The sequence below is a fragment of the Amblyraja radiata genome, chromosome 1 (assembly GCF_010909765.2).
Source record: "Amblyraja radiata isolate CabotCenter1 chromosome 1, sAmbRad1.1.pri, whole genome shotgun sequence".
In the NCBI taxonomy this organism is placed as follows: domain Eukaryota; kingdom Metazoa; phylum Chordata; class Chondrichthyes; order Rajiformes; family Rajidae; genus Amblyraja; species Amblyraja radiata.
In genome coordinates this window covers 55,693,694-55,717,157 of record NC_045956.1, presented here as the reverse complement: position 1 = coordinate 55,717,157, position 23,464 = coordinate 55,693,694, and the positions used below count along the sequence as shown (strand labels likewise).

At 42.2% G+C, this 23,464-nt stretch overlaps 2 protein-coding genes across 2 annotated transcripts in view; one reads left to right on the top strand and one right to left on the bottom strand.

The window, feature by feature from the left end:
• Positions 1–723: 723 nt before the first annotated feature.
• On the bottom strand, positions 724–11,888 carry ints12 (integrator complex subunit 12). Its single transcript, XM_033022155.1, has 6 exons — positions 11,604–11,888; positions 6,213–6,365; positions 5,517–5,698; positions 3,836–3,995; positions 2,519–2,668; positions 724–2,077 (listed from the first exon to the last, which is right to left on the bottom strand). Exons 1-6 carry the CDS (start codon positions 11,757–11,759, stop codon positions 1,538–1,540), a joined length of 1,341 nt encoding a protein of 446 aa, XP_032878046.1. The 5' UTR covers positions 11,760–11,888; the 3' UTR covers positions 724–1,537.
• Positions 11,889–11,957: 69 nt separating this feature from the next.
• The window catches only part of gstcd (glutathione S-transferase C-terminal domain containing), a 188,916-nt gene continuing 177,409 nt past the window's right edge, over positions 11,958–23,464 (top strand). The window contains exons 1-2 of the mRNA XM_033022145.1: positions 11,958–11,982; positions 14,310–14,735. Of these exons, the coding sequence (XP_032878036.1) occupies positions 14,322–14,735 (414 nt within the window). The 5' untranslated portion in view covers positions 11,958–11,982; positions 14,310–14,321. The remainder of the gene's footprint in view (positions 11,983–14,309; positions 14,736–23,464) is intronic.

Below are 23,464 nucleotides of genomic sequence, written 5' to 3'. Positions count from 1 at the left end.
TATGTGAAGGATGCTATTTCAATGCAAGTATTTGTGGAGGATGAAATAATTTAATGGATTACGTTGATCAGGGAAAAGGACATTATTTTCTTCTGTGCAGAGAATATAATCAGAAAATTTGAGCCGTCATCATGGGTGAAGGACAGAAGCCTAAATTCCTAAAGACAAAAGTGAATTTATTTTATAAAACGTTGGGATTCAGTTGCATGGAGCAAAAGCAGATAAACTCCATTACCATGGGAAAAGGCCCTTTGGCCCACCGAGCATCAATCACCCAGTCACACTAGTTTTATGTTATCCCACTTTCTCATCCACTCCCTGCACACTAGGGGCAATTTACAGGGCCAGATTAACCTACAAACCCACATGTCTTTGGCATGTGGGTGGAAACCGGAGCACCCAGAGGAGACTCATACGTTCACATGGAGAACGTGCAAACGCAGCACATCCAACACCTAAGGTCAGGATGGAATCCAGGTATCTGGCATCTCTAGCAGCTGCGCCATTGTGTTGGCCTAGATGGGTCATACTTAAATAAATGTTAGGCTGGGTTGCAGAGGTTGTGTGATAATTATCATCAGTCAGTGTTGTACTTACTGGGTTTATTCCTTGATATTCACATTTGAGTGTCAGAGAACAACTTGGTTTTACCTATCGATCATCAATTAAATATTAAAACGTCATGAAAAGTCCATGAAAATATGCAAAGGGACTAGTAAGAAATTGAAGTTACAAGGTTTGACTTTTAATTTTTCCAATACCAGTGCAATTCACCAAATGGCATCTCCATTAACAATAACACACACAAGAAAACAAATGTGATCAGGTCCATTTGACACAGAATTCAAACCCTGGTTTTCAAGGTTACAGTAAACTGGTCTCTCTCACAACTTTCAAGATTTGTTTTAAGAAGTGCAGAACATTTTTGGCCTGTTGAGAGCTTTAGCAAAACATTTAAAAAGTTTTCTGTAGTGCAGGGTAAGCAGAACAAGCTCAGAAAGAAGGCTTCTGTTACCTTGTCCTGCGCAGCACAAAAACAACATCTCCTCAAGTGACTGAACAATCAAGACCTTTGCCTGCTGGGTCTCGAAACAAGCTCTTTTCAAATTGCTTGAAACAGCTAAGAAATAGAGCTTGAATCGATGGTGCATTTAAAAGATAAACTTAAAATAGAAAAGGCCAGCAAGTCAATGTTGTTAAAATTAGCAAATTGTAAAAATAATTTAATGACGTATCTGCCACGTGAAAGTGTACACTATTAATTCCCTCAGCTTTTTGCTAATAGCTTTGTTACTGCAACTCTTGATTATGACCACTTAAGAGAAATGCAAACCCTCTCTCAATAAAAGAACATTAACTGTTTCATGGGGCTTTTAGGAGGCAAGAGATCTGTGATCTTTTCACGTATAAAAATCCTACAAAATGTGTAAATCCAAGGGCAAGTTTGTTGGCCTCCTTGGCAAGGGTGAGGTGCCTGCTTTCCTGTGTAGAAACACAAAGACAACAGAGAACCACAACCATTTGGACACATCAGCATTCACTTCTTAAGCTTCTTCTGCGCTGCTTTCTTCTTAACCATCTGGAGCCTTTTCATAGCATTAAGCTGAGACTCTTGAGATGTCGGCAACTTAACGACGGGAGGGTTGCTGGAATCAGATGACGTTTTGGCCCCATTATTACCACCATTGTTGGTAGAAGTGGTCCCTCCATTCCCACTGCTGGCCTGGCCAACACTGTTGCTGACGTTGTCATTGCTTGATGATCGATTAAGACTCGGTTTCCCCAGTGTCAGGGTCGGGAGTGGCTTTACAGGTCCAGTGCTCGAGTTAACGCTGGTGGATGCTTTGGACCCCAGGCTTGCCTTGGAAGGTGCCAGTCCAGACAAACCCACTGCCTTCTGGTTTGAGGAGGGAGCAGTAGGTTTCCCACTCACAGTTTGTACAGTTGACCCCAGTTTAGCCGTGGAAGGTGCTGCAGTTGATGTTTTAGCTCCAAAGGCAGCCCATCCTGTGAGACCACTAACAGAGGAAGAGGCGGTGTTAGAATTGGAGGAATTCCCAGAAGCAGATGTGGAAGCCTGAAAACAAAATAATGAAAAGCAAAATTGCCGTAAATTATCAACTAACAGACTGAATGAAAATGTACATGCTAACAGGTGTTCTTTTATACAAAGAACATTTAAAAATTCACACCTGGCAAACTGGTTAGATTAGACACCGTTTATAAAGGACCACTAACATTGTAAAATGCACCTGTAATCCTGCATGTCACCTTCCCTCAGCTATTAGTCAATTATTTTTTTAAACTGTGACTGACAATGTTATAAGCAGCGAGTTCCAACATTAACAAGAGTACTCCTGCAACTTTTGAAAGTTCACAACAGTGGTCCTGTTCTAATCCCACTAATGCACCTCTTTGATGCACAGAACAGTTACCTCCAAATGGAAATGAAACAGGGTATGAGTTGAAATAGCAATGTATTTAGCTGTCCGTCCAATATAAGAGGCTGTTACTGTACCTTTACTTCAGCTCTTTTGAAAGCTTGAAATGTGGTCATTTCCTGTTTCAGCTTCGTTTCTGGCTTTTTCACGGATGGATCTTTTACAGATGGCGTGGTGATAGCAACTAAGCTGGGAGCTTTTGGGGCAGCCTTTTGTGTCTTTTGTGCCTGCATAATAGAAAATATTTGTGATGAAGATACACAGTTGAAAAAGTAATTTCATGCAAAAACAACACAGAGGAACACTTTGATAAGCCTCGATATTTCAAATATCAATGAAAAATCTCATATTTTTCCAATTTGTGCCACCATAGCGGCCCAGAAAATTGGGCAACTTTATTTAACTAATTCCACAGAAACCATTTTGAAATATATTTTTCTGGAGCTTTTCATTGAAAGAGTTGTCAGCTTTGGTTAGCTTATTTAGGAAGTGAAAAGAATCTGCGGCTCCAATCATCCCATAGGGTAGTTTAATCATGACCTAGTTTAAAAATAAAATAGACACATCTGTTATCCATTCCTCCCTTCACAGTCCCCAAAGACCACATAGCAGAGGAATAGAGCATTCAGCATGTCCAAGTTTAACAGTCCACACGAGGACTGAGGGTCTGAAGAAGGGTTTCGGCCCGAAACGTTGCCTATTTCCTTCGCTCCATAGATGCTGCTGCACCCGCTGAGTTTCTCCAGCATTTTTGTGTAGTCCACAGTTTTGTGCGGTTCCCGGAGGTTGCAGGTAGTGGAAGCAGGTAGGGAGACTGACAAAAACCTCCGGGAACTGCACGGAAACCTTGGGTGGGGCGCAAAGTCTCCAGAGGTTTCCGTTCAGGTTTCCTAAGTGGGACAGGGGTATTAGTCTACAGCACTGGCTTGCAAGTTTTTTTTCTGTGAGCTCTGGCATCACTTTTAAATGTTATTTGGGCAGTCTCCAATGCCTATATACCATTTCACACACAAAAAAGTGGATTTGTTTTGTGTCTCCATACTAATCCATAGCTGATCAGGCATATAATAAGTCTTAACCTTTAGGATGACATTAAGAAACAGCTTGAGTTAACCACAATTGATCGGGGTACCCATGATCAAAATGGGCAGGTTTCCCTCCAGTTCTGTGCACTAACTTTTCTATTCTGTTGCCAATATCAAACTCAAATCGACATGTTTCTGGTTCATAAAGCTCACAAGTAAAATCTTAATCTCATCTCCTTGGATATTCCAAAATGTTCCAGCTTTATCAATATTAAAGTGATCTAAATTAAAGACGATGCATCTGCTAAGATAAATAGTGAAGGACATTGTGGTGCATTTACATGCAGAAAATTGGTGAGAAAGTCTTACCATTTTCTTCATCTGCCGTGTGCAGCGGGCACAATACCAGATCAGCCGTGGATCATTCACATCCTTGTCCGTCACCTGGGGCTTATGACAGTCCTGATGGTAGAGGTTGTGACATTCTTGACATTCAACCAGCTGGTTACCTGATGTAACAGTCATCTGGCTAAAAGCAAGTTTGTTAACCAATGATTAGTATCAATAAATAAGTTGACAATTTATCTTATTCTACAAAAGTGTATTATTTTCATGGTACTGGTGCATTTCATTATGTACAAATTATTTCCTTGCATTGCACCCTTATGTTACAGTCACTAATTATTTGTATTCTCAGTGATAGAATGAAGCAGATAATTTCAGGCTGCAGAATGGATACTTCAAATGCCAAGTGTTCTATTGCAACAGCAAAACTGTGAAAGTTACCAACCCAAGATAAGAGCCCGAGAATGTGTCTTAATTGATGGGCAAAGAAAAAGGCAAGGAAAGCTTATCGGAGCCATCTGAACATTCTGTATGTTTTGAAATTTGTTCCATGGCATGATGAACATGCTGAAAATTTTTTATACATAAGATTGGGATAAATTTGCCAACATTGGTATTACAAGCTTATTAATGAGGCAAGTCCATTTGTGTTTACACAGGACTGTTACAGTCGCCTAATAAAGTTCCAAAGGCAGCAAAAAGGGACTATGTCCCCACCTTGTGACTTGCATTGATTTGTTTCCAGCTTTCTCTAAGATGTTAGACATACAGTGCAAAAACAGGCCCTTTGGCCCACCAAATCCGTACTGACCAGTTGAGTACAAGCAACAGCTGTAGTCAGGATCGAACCTAGGTCTCTGGGGCTGTAAGGCAGCAACTGTGACATTGAGCTGCCCTAAACCTAAGTTTAGCTTTTGTACCGACACACAGTGAAAACCTTTGTTTTGGATGCTATCCAATCAAATTAAATAATACGATACATAAATGCAATCGCCAAACTCAAGTACCATAAATAGAGCAAGGGGGATGACACAGAGTGCAGAATATAGTTTTCAGCATTGTAGTGCACCAGTAACATAAACAATAAACAAAGTATCGTGTCCACAATGGGGTTGAGGTGAAGTTATCTCAAGTTATGGAAGGACCGTTCGGAAGCCTGATAATAGGAAAGACCCTGTATCTTTCTTTGTCATTAGATATCAGAGTCTTACTAAAATTACGAAGATGATATTTAAAGGTTAGTTGAGGAGGATATTAAAACCAGATTTTGTAGAGGTCAGTCTATAATTAGTATTGCAATTATGTTTAGCGTCAGTTATGAAATACCCTCAGAGTTATTTTTAAATTGAGTACGCGTTGCACTCAGTTGTTTATTTTAATTGCTCTAGAAAACACTAACACACAAGTGTGTAAGGATGATTGAAAGAGTCAGTCAGGGTTTTCATTCACACTTGTGTGGAAAATAATTGATATGACTGGAAGTAAAACTGGAGGATCGGTCTTACACAGTTCCTCTATAAAGAATCAGCATGTACTGTATACCTCAAATAGTTGTTTTCAGAGTTGTTAACAATTTCATGATTTGATCGTGCGTACACTTTGCACTTTGATTCATAATCCAAAATTTTCATCTTTCCTCTAAACCAGCAACATTTGAGTAATAATGTTGGTTTAAAATGATTTATAATGTTAAATGATCTCATACCGGCACACCACACATGCCAACCCCATTTCCATGGCAAAATCCTCAGCGCTCTCAAAGCCAGGCAGGTCAGGCATTGGCAGGTCTTTGCTGGACTGAACAGTGATTGGGGAAGATCGATTCTCTGGTTTCTCCAGCCTGGACTTCTTTTGGGGGTCGACTCCCTCCTGAGTTTCCAGTTTAACCTTTCAAAATTGGAAACAATTATTAAAATGTATTAACTTATATTAAAAGACTTACTACGTCTTACTTTGAACACAAAGTGCTGGAATACTTTGTGGGCCAGGCAGCACGTCTGAAGGACATGAATGAGCACTGCTTCGGATCCAGGCCTTCTTTATCCTTGTCCTCAAGAGATGTTTCCTGACTCGCTGAATTACTCCAGCACTTTGAGTTCAATGCAAAATTCTAGCATCTGCAGTTCCTTCTGTCTCCACTTGACACCATTACTTTGTTTGACAGAAAATACTAATTTAGAATAAAATCTAATTATGACAACTTAATGACTTTTAATTATTTTAAGTTAACAAAGTTACTACAAGGCAAAATGTACATTTAATGGTTCACATACGTTCCAAATCAAATTTCAGACACGGCATTCCAACACTTGAACTGCCTCAAATGATAAATAAGCAGAACTCCCTTGTGAACACAAACCATTTACTGTACAAAATCTAAAGCTTCAGAGATAATCTTTACCTTTTCAGCTGGCCTCTTCTCAGTTTCCTTTTTGGTTTTCTCGCTGGAACTGGATTTCCCATTATTGCCAGATGTTAGCGACGAGGACACTTTAGATTCCTGTTTGGCTGAACTGGACTTGGTACCAACAGTTATCTTGGGCGTTTCAACTTCCTGTGCAAGTTTGGATACACAAATTCAAAACATAGACCTGATGATAGTTTCAAAAAGTAAGTTTTACAGGGGAATCTAAAGAGTCTAAAAAGGGATATAGATGTTAAATGAGTGAACAAATGTCTGACAGATACAGAATTACGTGCGAAAGGAGACACTGCCCAGATTGGCAGGAACTATAATGAAAGCACCTTATCTGCATGGTATGAGATTACACATATCTGGCATGCAGGGGGATTTGCAGCCCAAGTGCATGATTTGCAAGAGGCTAGCATGCACGTACAATAGATCATTATTAAAACGACAGAAAGTGAATGTTCTTTGGGGAGAATTGAGTATACAGGTAGAGACAAAAGAGACTACAGATGTTGGAATCTGAACCAACAAACAAATGCAGGAGGAACTTGTTCAAGAAGGAACTGCAGATGCTGGAAAATCGAAGGTAGACAAAAGTGCTGGAGAAACTCAGCGAGTGCGGCAGCATCTATGGAGCAAAGGAAATAGGCCTATTTCCTTAGTGGGTCATGCAGCATCTGTGGAGACACTGGGATTGTCGATGTTTCGGGCCAAAACCCTGCATCATGGCATAGAGGGAAAACATCCAATTTGAAGAGGCACAGACTGGCAGGCGATAGGCAGAACTGGTGAGGGGGGGGGAAATTGTGGGCAGATGGAACCAGGAGGGGTGGAGTCAGGATGCAGTGATGGAAGCTAAGCAGAGATTGGTAAAGTGAGATAAAAGGAGTCAGGTAGAGGAGGGGAGGGTGAAGTTAGAGGGAGGAGAGGGTAGAGGTAGAGACAGAGATTGAGATTGAGATTGGAACATGGTGTGGAAACAGTTAAGGGATCCATTTACCATGTTCTTTATTTATCAAATTCCAGCACAGACAGCCTCTTGTGTTTCCATGTCACTTCCCAGTCTCCATTGCGTCCCTCCCCTCCCCCAACCACCATCTTTATTTCTCTCTCTGCCTATCACTCACCAGCTCCATCTGCCCATCGTCTTCCTCTCACCTGCCAATCCCTGCCTCTCACTTCGTTATCCTGGCTGTTTCTCCTCTACACTCTCAGTCCTAATGCAAGGTTTGTTACTCCAGCAGTTTGCTTTTTGATACAGGTAGAAAAGTTTTGCTTCATTTATGCAGCGCACATTGCTTTGTTTCAATGCCGTGAAAGTAATTTAGGGAAAGTTTACTAGATTATTTTCAGGAGAGGATTGGTTGTCTTATGATGAAATGTGAGTCCTGCTACATTTTTGTAATATCCAAGCTTCTGAGGGGTCTTGACAGAGTGGCTGTGGAGAGCATATTTCCTCTTGTGGCAGAATTTAACACTAGGGGATCATTATTTAAAGATAAAGACACTTAGCTTTGCTTCTTTCTTGCTTTTCTGTTATATTCTATGCCCAGCTGCACAGTGGCACAATGTCAAGTCAAGTCAAGTTTATTTGTCACATACACATACGAGATGTGCAGTGAAATGAAAGTGGCAATGCTCGCGGACTTTTGTTCAAAAGACAAACAACCAAACAAACTATAAACACAATCATAACACACATATTCTTTTACATAATAAATAATGGAAGGAAAAACTTTCAGTAGAGTTAGTCCCTGGTGAGATAGGCGTTTACAGTCCGAATGGCCTCTGGGAAGAAACTCCTTCTCAACCTCTCCGTTCTCACCGCATGGCAACGGAGGCGTTTGCCTGACCGTAGCAGCTGGAACAGTCCGTTGCAGGGGTGGAAGGGGTCTCTCATGATATTGTTGGCTCTGGAGTTGCACCTCCTGATGTATAGTTCCTGCAGGGGGGCAAGTGAAGTTCCCATAGTGCGTTCGGCTGAACGCACTACTCTCTGCAGAGCCTTCTTGTCCTTGGCAGAGCAATTCCCAAACCAGATGGTAATGTTCCCGGACAAGATGCTTTCCACCGCCGCTGCGTAGAAGCACTGGAGGATCCTCGGAGACACTCTGAATTTCCTCAATTGCCTGAGGTGGTAAAGGCGCTGCCTTGCCTTACTCACGAGTACTGAGGCGTGTGATGCCCATGTCATATCCTCGGAGATGTGGACTCCCAGATATTTAAAACAGTTCACCCTATCCACAGGATCCCCATTTATCCTCAATGGAGTGTATGTCCTCAGATGATGTGCCCTCCTAAAGTCCATGATCAGCTCCTTCGTTTTTTTGATGTTCAAGAGGAGGCTGTTATCCTGGCACCAGAGTGCTAGACCAGCCACCTCCTCCCGGTAGGCCTTCTCGTCGTTGTCTGAGATCAGGCCCACCACCACAGTGTCATCAGCAAACTTAATTAATGAGTTTGAGCTGAACCTAGCCACACAGTCATGTGTGTACAGGGAGTACAATAGGGGGCTGAGGACGCCTTACAGTACCAGAATCAGGTTCGATCTAGACTACGGGTGCTGTCTGTACAGAGTTTGTACACTTTCCCTGTGACCGCATGTTTTTTTTTTCCAGCTACTCCAAATTTCCTCCCATGCTCCAAAGATGAAGATTGCAAATTGGTAAAGATTGCAAATTGTTCCCAGTGTGTAGGATAGTGCTAGTGCACGGGGTGATCTCTGGTCGGCAATTTAATAAGGCGCGCCTTTGTTTAAATGGGGTCCAACTACTAGAAATTTACAGGACTGAATTAAGCTGTTTAACTTATGGCATCTATGGTGGCCCTATGTTACAGCAATCCAAAATTCACCCCACTGTCCATAATTTACATACAATATAGGAGATCCTCATTTTGGCAAATGGAGTCCATGTCCATATAACCATATAACAATTACAGCACGGAAACAGGCCATCTCGACCCTTCTAGTCCGTGCCGAACACATAATCTCCCCTAGTCCCATTGCTCAGCTCACAAAGCAATCCTATTCCTTCACTAATTTGTCCTGCAACATAGCCGTCCCACATTCCCATCAATTTCCTCTGGAGTCTATCACCAACCTACATTAGGAGCAATTTACAGTGGTCAATTAATATACTAACCCACATCATTAGGGCGAGGGTGGAAACTGGACGAAACCCACTTAATTACATAGAGAACATGCAAACTCCTCAAAAGCATAATCCAAAATGAGGACTGAACTTGGCTCATTGGACCTCTACTATCTGTGCCACCGTGCTCTTCTTTGTTCTCTCTATAATCCTCTTCCAAATATTTAAATAATTTTCCTTTCCATGGTCTCTGTCCTAAAGATTTTTTTCGTGGAAACGGAGAGCCAGTGGATATAGTGTACCTGGACTTTCAGAAAGCCTTTGATAAGGTCCCATACAGGAGATTAGTGGGCAAAATTAGAGCACATGGTATTAGGGGTAGGGTACTGACATGGACAGAAAATTGGTTGGCACACTGGAAACAAAGAGTAGGGATTAACGGGTCCCTTTCAGAATGGCAGGCAGTGACTAGTGGGGTGCCGCAAGGCTCTGTGCTGGGACTTCAGCTATTTACAATATACATGAATGGCTTAGATTAAGGAATTAAAAGTAACATTAGCAAATTTGCAGATGACACAAAGCTGGGTGGCAGTGTGAACTGTAAAGGGGATGCTACGAGGATGCAGTGTGACTTGGACAGGTTGGGTGAGTGGGCAGATGCAGTTTAATATGGATAAATGTGAGGTTATCCACTTTGGTGGCAAGAACAGGAAGGTGTCAGGTTAGGAAAAGGGGAAGTACGAGACCTGGGGCAGAGAATTCCACAAATTCTTCAGCCACTGAAAGTAAGCATGCAGGTACAGCGGGCAGTGAAGAGAGCTAATGGCATGTTAGCCTTCAAAACGAGATGAGTTGAGTATAGGAGCAAAGAGGTCCTTCTGCAGTTGTACAAGGCCCTGGTGAGACCACACCTGGAGTATTGTGTGCAGTTTTGCTCTCCTAATTTGAGGAAGGACATTCTTGCTATTGAGGACGTGCAGCGTAGGTTCACAAGGTTAATTCCCGGGATAGTGGAACTGTCATATGATGAAAGAATGGAGCGACTGAGCTTGTATACATTGAAATTTAGAAGCATGAGAGGGGATCTTATAGAAACATATAAAATTATTAAGGGATTGGACACGCTAAATGCAGGGAACGTTCCCGATGTTGGGGGAGTCCAGAACCAGGGGCCAGTTTAAGAATAAGGGATAGGCCATTTAGAACTGAGATGAGGAAAAGCTTTTTCACACAGAGAGTTGTGAATTTGTGGAATTCTCTGCCTCAGAAGACATTGGAGGCCGATTCACCGGATGCATTCAAAAGAGTTAGATAGAGCTCTTCAGGCTAGCGGAATCAAGGGATATTGGGAGAAGGCAGGAACGGGGTACTAATTGTGGGTGATCAGCCATGATCACATTGAATGGCGGTGCTAGCAAAGGGCCGAATGGCCTACTCCTACACCTATTGTCTATATATCTATGTAGAAGCATGATGTGATATCAAAATCCTCTGAACAAAGAACTTTAGCCTAATCAAGTTACAAATTGATGAAACTCTCTTCAACTGGGAGAAATCTTCACTCCCCTCACTATTCATTTTAACAAAGGTTCACAGATGATCTACCTTTACCCCTCCTCAAAGATGCCTATTGACTGATATTCCACATTAAATTGAACTATACCTTGCACTCTGTATCTTTTCCTTTGTTCTATCTATTGTACCCGAGTTTGACGATTGTATTTATATGTAGTATTATTTGATCTGATTGGATAGCATGCAAGTTTTTCACTGTACCGTTGTACACATGACAATAATAAATCTAAAAAAGATACAAAATGCTGACGTAACTCAGCAGGTCATGCCGCATGCCTTGGATAGGTGACAATTCGGGTCAGGACCCTTCCTCAGGCTGAAGGGTCCTGACCCAAAATGTCACCTATTCATGTTCTCCAGAGCTGCTGCTTGACTGGCTGAGTTACTACTTTGGGTCTTTATTTGTAAACCAGCATCTGCAGTTCCTTGTTTCTACAATAATAATAAACCCAAAGCTGACCTGCAGTTAATTTCTGACATTTTCTGCAATTGTTTAAAATGTGTGTGTTTCTATGTGTTAATTAACTGCACCTGCATTTTCTATTATTGTTTAAAAGGTGCGTGTGTGTTTTAACCAGCCGAACATTTTCTGTCACTGTTTAAAAAGGCGTGTGTGTATTAACTGCACCAATATATTCTGCTTAAAATGTGTGTGTGAGTGTTTTAACGGCACTCGCATTGCCTGCTAATGTGTGTTTATTTGTTGTAACTGCACCTTCAGCGGCTGCTGCCGAAAGCTGCAATCGCTGCCTCTGGCCAAGGCCTCATCCAGCAGAGCCTTCAGCTTCTCCGCCGAGTCCTTGCTCTTCGAATGCAGATACCCCAAGGCTTTGAGGAAGAGAGGGTCCAGCTCTAGACTGGGGGCAGCCATCTCCTGCAGAGGCGAGGAGGAGAGAGAACATACGTCCAATTAACGAGGACCCGGCGCTCGCAACTCGAACCCCATTGAACTGAAGCTCTGGGAGTTCATGTCACCTCAACACGACTTCCGGCCCCGCTGTTTATTCCTTCCCCCGACCCACATAGCAACGGGTAACATCCGGCCCGTCCGCTCTTTGCTTTCCCCGCGCCGATTCGTTGTTGCATGTTTTCAGGTAACTCGCTCGCCGAGGGCTACTGGTCTTTGCAAAATAACTCCACTTCTCCTAACTCCTCTATCACATCCTGCAGACATGCAGAGCGTATGTGTGAAGCGTTGCTAATTGCACTGATCGGCCCCTTGCATGTCCCGGGTTTCTTTGCACACGTTGCTGACCAAAGATGCTGCAGCGAGTAAAACTTGCATTCTTCCGGCCATAATGTACTAGTAAACACTCTTGCATCTTTACAGTCGGAGTCTAGAATAAAATCAGACTCCGCACCTCTTGGCAAAGATGGTGATGATAGCACAGAGGATGAGGGAGCTAAAAGGGAGTTCTGTGAGATCCTCTCTTACTGTAGCAATGTTACAAAATTTTGAGATTTTAAAAATCAAGTCTGTAATTTATCCCATCAGATAAAGCATAAAAATAAGTTTAATTTGACACCTAATTCACTTTCATATCTCAAGTATTTAAAAAGTTATGGCCATTTTCATACTCGGAAATGAGCATCTTGTTCCCTATTGATTTTCTATGGACATAACAAAAAAGCTGTGATCTTGAACAGTCAAAAGCCCATAACTTTCTTAAAAATTAAGAAAACTGAATGAAATTTTCAGTTATCATAGATTGAAGCATTCTGAAACAAATATAAAATAATCTTACTTGGATGACCTGAAATTAAAGCATATAATTAGTTAGTTACCTAATTGTAGCTAATTTCAGACTTCAATTACTAGATCTAAACATCTATCCATTTCTTAATAAATGATTAACATTTTTAAATAGCCTAAATGTCCAAATAATATTCACAAATAATTCACAATAAAACATGATTTTTAAATCTCATTTACATTAATTTATAGGCCAAATGGAAGGAATTCAGTGTTCAATTGCTGTAAATAAATGCCCATTTAAATCAGCTTTCTAGTGGGTCCCTGTGGAACGCGCTGGTTTAGAACGTTCACATTGCGGTAGATTTGTGCCCCAAATGCCCAGAAAAATACTGCGCGATATAATGGGCCCAAATTGAGCTACTCGCAATATTAAACTTTGTATAAAGGGTTCTTTAGAAGCCCTTTTTAATGTAAATATATACAGCCTAACTTCAGCTGTTTGCTTTATGAGACTCTGCGGTTGCTGACGGTCGCGGGTATAGAGATTGATTTTTAAACTACTATAACTATTTTACGAGGCCTTTAAAACTAATAATAGCTTTTGCGACGGGGTCTTCCAGCGATTTTTCGTTAATAATTAACTAGGCTGAACATCTTCGATTTGAACAGCCTAGAGAAAATCGCGTTTTAAACCCGCCCCCTCTAAACGGCGCCAAAATCGCGCACAACCTCAGCGGCAGATTTTCAAAGACGCTTCAGGTAGGCTTTGCAACATACCTACTTACTGCTCTCCCTCTGGCCCGCTCCCACCTCTTTTCCACGTTTCTCCCTCTTGCCACAATCATTCTCAAGAAGCCCGAAACATCACCTATGTCCATTTACCTCCACATATGCTTCCTGACCCGCTGAGTTACTCCAGCACTTTGTATTTTGTACAAGATACTAAAGCAGCTGCAGTTTCCTGTGTAGACAAAAGTGCTGGAGAAACTCAGCGGGTGCGGCAGCATCTATGGAGCGAAGGAAATGGGCAACGTTGCCTATTTCCTTTGCTCCATAGATGCTGCCGCACCCGCTGAGTTTCTCCAGCATTTTTGTCTACCTTCGATTTTCCAGCATCTGCAGTTCCTTCTTAAACATATGCAGTTTCCTGTGTCTCCATTTTACTGTGTCGCTGCAAAATCACCTCAAAGTCTATCTTCATTGAAGGTTCTTCTCTCCCCGATGGGAATTCTGTGCGATTCCCTCTCACTGCTCCCCCACCGTTCCGCCCCCACCTCTTCTCCAGCCTTCTCCCCCCTTCTACAATCAGTCTGAAGAATGGTCCCAGCCTGAACGACACCTGTCCATTCCACAGATTTTGCATGTCCCATTGAGTTACTCCGGCACGTTGTGTTTTGCCCATTAACACTGCCCACCAATGTTTAATTTATTGTCACACGTACCGAGTTACAGTGAAAAGCTTTTATTGCGTGCTACCCAGTCAGCGGAAAGACAATACATGATTACAGTGGAGCCATCCACAGTTTACAGATACAGGATACATGAATGGTTGCTTCTTCTTGTAACCAGATGTTTCTAAAGCTCCTTAAACGCTTCCATCTCAAAAGCCATGTACTGTTTTTGTTTTACTGCTGGTGAAAGATCGCTAAGTTATTCATATTTACTAATTATTTTCAGTGTATGTTCCAATATTTTGAGTTTTTTGTAATTCCACTCTCTCTGCAGGTAGTTGTAAAAATGAAGAAGGGGAGCTTGCATGATGAGTGCCTATATCTGGAGCTTTCCCACTGCTCAGAAGACAGGATTTTTCCTCTGCATACATCCATTGTTTTTTTTCTAATGTCCTACTGTGACACCACATCTATGAAGGTGTTCCTAGTGCCAAATAAGGATGCTGCTGATTGTCCGTTATGGCAGAAAAGGGTACCGGCCAACATTCCTGTGGCTCTACTTTCAGAACAGGAACTGCCCCCCGTGGTTCGAATTTGTCGTCTGCCTGCTGTGGTGGAAAGCGATGGGAATTTTTGTCGAGCAGGCCTTGCTGTAGTTTTGAGACACATAATTCAAAGGACTTATGACATTGACTCCAGTCGCAAGGATGTCTTGGAGCTGCTAGGCTTTAAAAAGACATGCTTAAAGGCTTGTGCAGAGGTGAGTGTTTTAGGAACATGTCATTCATCTGCCCAAGGTTTAACTGATCTGTATTTTAACTTTGTCACTTCTCATCTGTCACTTGCGGTGCAGTTGGTGGTACTCCCGCTTTAGAAGATTGCCAATTCCAAGCAATGAAATAATGAAATAGGTTGATGCTCCAGTGAGGTACTGAGAAACACAGCAATTCGGGACAGTGGGTTATCGTGTTAAGTAAAGTCCTTGTGGCTCTCTCTTCAAGTGGGCATGAAAGATCGCAGGGCATTTTGCTCTGGAAGTGGAGTTATTCCTGGTGTTCTGGACAGTATGTATCCCTCTGTTACAATTTCCAAAGCATAGTAACCAGATAATGTTTGAGGGAGCTTGGTGAATGCAAATTGGTTGCCTTGTTTTCAACATAGTCACACTTCACAAGTACTTCGTAGGCTATAAAGCAGTTTAAGATGCCCTGACAGGGACATGAAATACATTTTATATGCACGTCCTTCCTTTACACATGTCATGATATTAAATTAAATGTCTTTATTTATATAGCACATTTTTAGTCAACTTGCATTGACCCCAAAGTGCTTCACATAATTACATCCACACACACAGGAAGGTGGGTGAAGTGTCTTGCCCAAGGACACACACAGGCAAAGGTGGGTGAAGTGTCTTACCCAAGGACACAACGACAGTATGCACTCCAAGCGGGATTCGAACCAGCTACCTTCCGGTTGCCAGCCGAACACTTAGCCCATTGTGCCATCTTTCATATCTTTATCACAATCAATCCTGATTAGCTATGAAATATCTACCGGTAATTAATTGCACCCTCTTTGAATTCATGATTTTGCACAAAAATTGCTTTCCAATTTCACCTCTAAATTTCCTACTACCTATATTACAATTATTCACTCCAGTGTTTCCACTTTGAAGGAAATTACCTGAAATTTGGGAAATTCTGGTTGTCTTCGGGTAATTTTAGGGAAATTGAATAATTTCGGGAAATTTCCGCATCCGGCCCACGAAGGGGTGTAAAAAGGTAATACACACATCACTGCCGGTTTGGCGTTCAAAGGTTTAAATAGAGCGCTGTCAATTTAACGCGTGGGAATTTAAACAAAGAACTGTCGGCTGCAGCGCCATGGGTTCTAAATATAGCGCTACTGGCTGCTGCGCTATGGGCTTTAAACATAGCGCTATGGCCACAGCGCTATGGGTCACAGACTGTTCGGGAAAATTCTCGTATAACAACGAGTCTTTGGAATTCTCTTTCTCAGTGGAAGTTGAGCCTTTGATTATTTTTCAGGCAGTGGTAGAATTCTGGATAAGCCTTTGGTGAAAAGTTACCAGTGGGCAGTGGGATTGCAGTTGCATTGGGATTTTACAATGGACAGAGAGGGAGGGGTGGGGAGAGGGTGGGAGGGAGGGAGGGAGGGAGAGAGGGAGAAGGAGGGAGGGGGAGCGAGAGAGGGAGGGAGGGAATAAGAGACGGAGGGAGAGAAAAAAGGAAGGGGGAGAGAGAGAGGGAGGGAGAGAGAGGGGGGGAGCGAGGGGGAGGGAGAGAGAGGGAAGGAGAGGGAGGGAGAGGGAAGGAGGGAGAGAGAGGGAGGGAGAGATGGAGCGAGGGAGGGAGGTGGAGGGAGGGACAAAGAGGGAGGGAGGGAAAGGGGAGAGAGGGAGGGAGAGAGAGCAGAGACTTAGAGCATGAGACATGACACATGAGAGCAGGTTGAAAAAATGAAGACAACGAAAGCTGTTGGAGGCAACGAAAGATGCCTTGCATAACACTGTACAAGTGAGTAACAGAAGCAGGCAGATACGGTGTCGTTACATCGATCTGTTTTAGATGTGTTTCCTTGTCCTTTGTTGTTAACGTGTGCCCGCGGAAAAAAACAACAACAAATAGCACGCAGGAAGCATTTTTGAAAATGTCAGGAAATACCATCAAATTCCAGGTAATTTGGGATACACGAGAAAGGGAATCACTTTTAGTGCACGATATAGTCCAGTAAAATCTGGTTAAAGATCGTTTGAGGGTGTCCAATGAGGTATGTCGCTCAGGGCCGCTCATTAGTTGTTGATAGGGTGGTTCAGTTGCCTGATAACAGCTGGGAAGAAACTATCCTGATTCTGGAGGTGTGTGTTTTTACACTTCTGTACCTCTTGCCTGATGGGAAAGGGGAGAAGAGGGAGTGACCGGGATGAGACTCGTCCCTGATTATGTTGGTGGCCTTTCCGAGGCAGCGTGAAGTATAGATGGAGTCAATGAAAGGGAGGTTGGTTTGTGTGATGGCCTGGGGTGTGATTGCTTTTATTTATGCTTCATAATTCATCCAGGGAACATCCTGTGATGGGATTTCCCAGACCATATGTGTCTTTTTACAATACTGCACACAAAAATGTGACAAAAGGAGTCAAATTTCAAATTCCTTCAAAAAGGTTGACGTGCACTTTATTGGGTTCATGACTAACATAGTATCAACAAAATATATAAGAAAAGATAGCATATTGATGGCAAGTGTCCGAAAATGGCATCAGTATACACAAATACATTTTGTGTAACGGTTATTGCATGGTGTCCATCAGTGACCTGGTTGGCACAGTAAGTGCACGTATTTCTTATTCCTTTCTCCGTTTATGAATACTACATGGAACAATAAAATTGCAAACACCGATTCCACTTCATTCACCTGATCATGTAATAAAATACTGCATCCATCTGAGTGGACACCGCAACGCTCGTTATACGATCATACACACAAACGTACGTTGCGGTGGACACTGAAAGGTTTGATGTCTCAGAAAACGAACGTTACATTATTAGTGAAGACCTTACATTTTCACCAATGTGATCTAAACGGTACATTATCTTATGGATTTGAGCTATCGATGGCCGATGATTCGTCAGAACGTTTGATTTGGGCTGATTTTTTAGCTGATTAGTTCCACTTGTCCAAATTAGTTCCAATTGTCCAATTAGTTCCAATTAGTTCCAAAATGTCTCCGTAACGGTCGTTGTGGAGCTTCCGGAAGTTGACACGAAGGAATGAAGTTGGCGACTTGGTCCGTACGAAAGATAAACAAGAGACAGGGTGTTGCCAAATTTAAAATTGGCTCTGTTTCTTATGACCAATTTATGATGACCAATTTATATCCAACATTTTTTTTTAATTGATTTTAAAAAGTCGGACAATATATCGTAAACGGTCGTTGCGTTTTTGACACCACAATATTTTTGATATATTAAACTGGAACATAAGAAAAAAGAATTAACTAGTCCAAAAATCGCTGCTACCATATGATACCTCGTTGGGTTTTTAAAAGGCATTAGAGGTTTGGAGCCTCCGCGATTTAACTTACGGAGGTACCCACCCCGATAACGGTCGATGTGACAATGGACACCAAGCACAACCACCGTTACGGGATCTTTACTGAACTGTATTGCCTTTATTTTACTGTATTTTTCTCCTGGTATTGAGGAAGATATTTTCCTAGATCATTATCAAAACATATATGTATGAGGGGCCATATGATGTTTATTTATGAATTAAATATTCATGTCATGACTAAATGTGGCAGCGCTTTTAATGTCACATTTTTGGTGTCCAAATTGGTGGTGAAATGATGAAGATTTGTCTGTCATGAAAAATGTTTTTGACTTTCGGTCTTGAAGTTATCTAATTTATATTTGTTATTTATAAGGTTTCACATGATGGGTAGATTTTTGTTAAGAACAGTGTATTGGTGTTAAAAAACTGACTGATAATCTCGTTCCTCAAAATCTCTCCAGTATTGTGAAAAGACACATATCAGATTTGACAGACAGATGCTGTTTTGGCAGACTGACTAGTGACATGTACCATTCTTCTAAAAAGTATGGATGAAAACACCACTGGAGGTTCTGAGCTAGAGATTTAACTTATTTATATGGTAATATAACAGATGTTGAAGCGTTCATGTACCAAGAATTCTATTTTACTACAGAGGACTGAAGGAAATTCATTGCTGAGACATCCACCTCCTGCAGTGTTAAATACACTATGTATTATCAACAGCACACTGCTTTGCCCTGAAATTTAGTACTATTGACTTTGATTGTACGATGCCTAATAGCATACCAAGCAACACTGGCCAGGGTGCATATTTATGCCTGATGCTTTGTCAAAGGAGCAGATGAATACTTTGCATCCTTGAAAGAAAAGGTATCAAAACATTGCTTCAAGGAAGATTCAAGGCTTTGAGGAGAGAGTAGTGATATTGACGTTATTTTTAAATTACACTTGCAAAGAATTGGCTACAGATGTGATGGTCTAAGTGATTTTCTTTCCTATTTTAAATTGGTATGGTACTGTGAGATTAAAATGATTGGATGGGTGATGTAAACTTAGATGACCTACTTTAGAAGTTGTGGGAGGAAAGCTGACCAGGACATTAATAGAACTTACTGCTCTCCAAAGTGGTGCAGCTGGTTGAGTTACCCCCTCACAGTGCCAGAGTCTCGGGTTCGATCTTGACCTCAGGTGCTGTCTGAGGGGAGTTTGCCCATTCTTCCTGTGAGTGCATGAATTTCCTTTGGGTGCTCCGGTTTCCCTCCGGATCCAAAAGATTTGTGGATTTGTAGGTTAACTGGCCTCTGTAAATTGCCCCTGGTCTGCAGGGAGTAGATGCAAAAGTAATAGAACATGTGTGGATGGGTGATTAGCGGTTGGCGTGGGCACGGTGGGTCGAAGGGCTTGTTTACATGCTGCATCCTTCCATCAAGGAATAGTCCTTTGACTACTTACCTGAACTAGAAAAGTAATAAGTACTTGGTTTTGTCGCTCATCAGAGGATTACTATTCCCCTGGTACAGCAATTTCTCTGTTATGCTTAAATTTTGGCAAGAGGGGAGTGAATCCGTGACCTTCTAGCCCAGGTGAGACTGTCAACTAAACTTCCTTTGTTTTCCAATGTGAATTTTTGTTTTGTCAACAGTGACTTATTTATTTTATGCTGTATATGGTTAAACCGATGAGAAAGCGTAAAAATAAATTTCTGGTTGGAGTCAAGAGGGGAAGCAATGCTTGAAGCTATGCTCGCCTAGGTTTAATTCTAATCTAGTAATCACTTATGTAGTGCACAAATTAGTTTTTAGTTGGCTAGTTTTATATTAAGCTTAAAGGAAATTGTTTACACTAACAGTTTTGAACATAAGAAATAGAAGCTGGAGCACGCCATTTGGCTACAGGCTTGGTGCTGACAGACAGGAAGATTTTATGGCTTAAAAAAAGACGCAAAGTGATGGAGTAACTCAGTGGATCATGCAGCATCTCTGGAGGATACGAATAAGCAAAGTTTCGGGTGGGGAACCTTCTTCAGATTGATTGTTGTAGGGGGGGAAGAAAGCTGGAAGAGAAGTGGAGGGACCACAAGCCTGGCAAGTGATAGGTGGACACAAAATGCTGGATGGATTAACTCAGCGGGCCAGGCAGCATCTCCAGAGAGAAGGAATGGGCGATGTTTCTGGTCGAGAAGGGTCTTGACCCGAATGTCACCCATTCCTTCTCTCCAGAGATGCTGCCTGTCCCGCTAAGTTACTCCAGCATTTTGTGTCTATCTTCGGTGTGAACCAGCATCTGAAGTTCCTTCCCAAACGTGATAAGTGGATATAGGTGAGCGGCGGGTTTAATTGGCAGGTGGTTGGATAATGGCCATAGATGAAAAGCTGTGAGATAAAGAGAGTAGAGGTATGAAAGATGAAGCCAGCGGAAGGGATATAGGTGGAAAGGGATTGGGGGGTGCGGGATTGTGGGTGAAAAAGTTGCGCATCTATATGTGGCACAGGATACAGAGTGGGGAAAGGTGCAGGGGATGTGTTTGTTAGTCATCTAAAATTGGAGAATTCAATGTTCATACCTTTTGGTTGTAAGTTACCCGAGTAGAATATGAGGTGCTATTCCTCCAGTTTGCATGTTACTCACTCTGGCAATGGATGAGACCCAGGACGAAAAGGTCAGTCTCTGTCTCACACACGTCACCCCCCCCCCACCCCAACACTTACTCTCTTCCCTTTGCCCTACCACTGACCCGCTAAGTTACCCCTGCATTTTGTGGCTACATTTCCAGTCCATGTGTCTACAAGATTTATATTCATTGGACTTTTCAAGATTGGCCAGAATTAGCGATGTGAAGTTAACCACTTTATCAATGAAGATATGATATTAAAAGCTTCAAAGAATCTCTTGTAAAGGTATTAAAAAATAAAGTTCCATAATTAATAATATTGATTTAAACCATTGTGCACATGTCAGTTACATTAAAATCTTTAAAAAAGTTGTCAAATACAACCATTTCAGACTGGCTGTCTGTTGTAAAAGGGTAATCTGATGGTTAGTTTATTAATGAATGATGATATCAACAATGCAAACGTACTTGCATCAATCTGTGCAGTTGACATTATTTACTAATTTAAATAAATTGTGTACTGCAATGTTTCTTTGTGCCGAGAGATTGGCTAGGCTTAGCCTGTTCTCTTTGTAACAAAAGTAATTGATGGGAGATTTAATTGAGGTGTATAACATTATGATGGGGTGAATAGATTAGACCTTTTTTCTTTAACAGAGAATTCAGTAACTGGAGTTTTAGAGATCCAAGGGTAGTTGAAGAATATTTTCAATCAGTGGAACACGTGTGGGTTAGAAATTCTGGACAGAATGAATGATGTGGGCAGGCACCCTCAAAGTCACTTTGAGATATAAACTAGAATCTTAAGATTTGAAGGTAGACACAAAAAGCTGGAGTAACTCAGTGGAACAGGCAGCATCTCTGGAGAGAAGGAATGGGTGACGTTTCGGGTTGAGACCTTTCTTCAGACCCGACCCGAAAGGTCACCCATTCCTTCTCTCCAGAGATGCTGCCTGACCTGCTGAGTTACTCCAGCATTTTGTGTCTACCTTTGATTTAAACCAGCATCTGCAGTTCTTTCCTACACATCTTAAGATTTGAGTTTTGTTAAGCTGAAGGTCATGTTTATAAAGGTTCCTGGGAATTGTAGAGAGCAATTCTATGAATTGATCCAAATGACTACCATCAGGTGGATGTGACATCCACCATCATGATGTGATTTGAGAGGCTGGTCATATACAAGTCAACTTCAGCCTCCCTGACAGCCTTGATTTACTTTAGACGTTAGACTGTAGAGATACAGCATGGAAACATGCCCGCTGGCCCACCAAGTCCACACCAATCAGTGTGCATCCGTACACTAGTTCTATCCTTCTAACTAGAGACAATTTACAGAAGCCAAATAACCTACAAACCTGCATGACTTTGGAATGTGGGAGGAAACCGGAGCACCTGGAGAAAACCCACGCGGTTACAGGGAAAAAGTACAAACTCCGCACTGTCAGCACCGGTAGTCGGGATCAAACCTGGGTCTCTGACGCTGTAAGGCAACAAATCTACCGCTGCTCCATTGTGCCGCCACTGCGCCAAACCATTGCAGTTCAATACCATTGCAACAACTCCATGGCAGACACTATCCCCCTGGGCCCTACGTTAATCGCTGGCACATTTGGATAGCAAGGATACCTACATCAGACTCCCACTTATTGACTATTACTATTATCTCCATCAAACCCATCTCCAAGCACTTGGATCTGCAACTGGATCCTTGACTTCCGAAGCCATAGATCCCAATCAGCGAGGATGAGCGACAGAACATCATCCACAATAATTCTTAATGCCTGTGCCCCGCCATGGATGTGTTTTAAACTCTTTACTGAACTCGCTGTACAGTTCGTGATTGTTGTGCAGCCAAATCCATTCTAATTCGATTGCTCAAAAATGACGAGACAGAATGCAGGAACGAGGTAGAGAGCTCAGTATCATGGTGTCAAGACAATATCCTCAACCTCAATGCCAGTAAAATGAAGGAGCTCGCTACTGACTGTGTGAAATGAGATGGGGTGCATCCCCAATCAGTATCAAGGATGTCGAAGACGAGATGGTCGAGAGCTACAAGTTTCTAGGCATATATATCACCAACTATATGTCCTGGACAACCACATTGAAGCTATGGCCAAAAAAGCACTCCACTGCCTCTACTTCTTCCGAAGACTAAAGAAGTTCAGCATGTCTTCAATTACTCTTATCAGCTGCTATAATTGCACCATAGAGAACATCCTATTGGTTTGGCAACAGCTCAGCCCAAAACCACAAGATATTGCAGAGAGTTGTGGACCCCATCTACACCACTCTACCTTGAGGAAGCAGCCAACATAATCAAGGACCATTTTCATCCTAGTCATTCTTTCTTTTCCCACTGCCAACATACAGAAGATACAAAAGCTTGAAAGCTTTTGGCTTCAGATGCAGGAGCAGATTTTTCACGACTGTTTTTGAGAGCTATAAAATGGAAACAGAGTCTTCAGCCCACCATGTCCACACCGTCCATTTAACATCTGTTCAGGCTTGTTCGGTGTTATCCCCACTTTTTCATTCACCTTTTACGCTGTGGAAATTTACAGAGGCCATTTAACTTACAAAATCCCATTTCTTCGAGATGTGGGAGGAAACCGGGAATACTCGGAAGAAACCCACACAATCACAGGGAGAACTTTCAAACTTCACACAGACAGCACCTGAGGTGTGTATTGAACCTGGGTCTCTGCCGCAGTGAGGCAGCAACTCTACCAGCTGCGCCACCATGCTGTCCCACTGGTAATGAATGTTTTCTCATTACCTCATCTCCCAACATAGCTCTT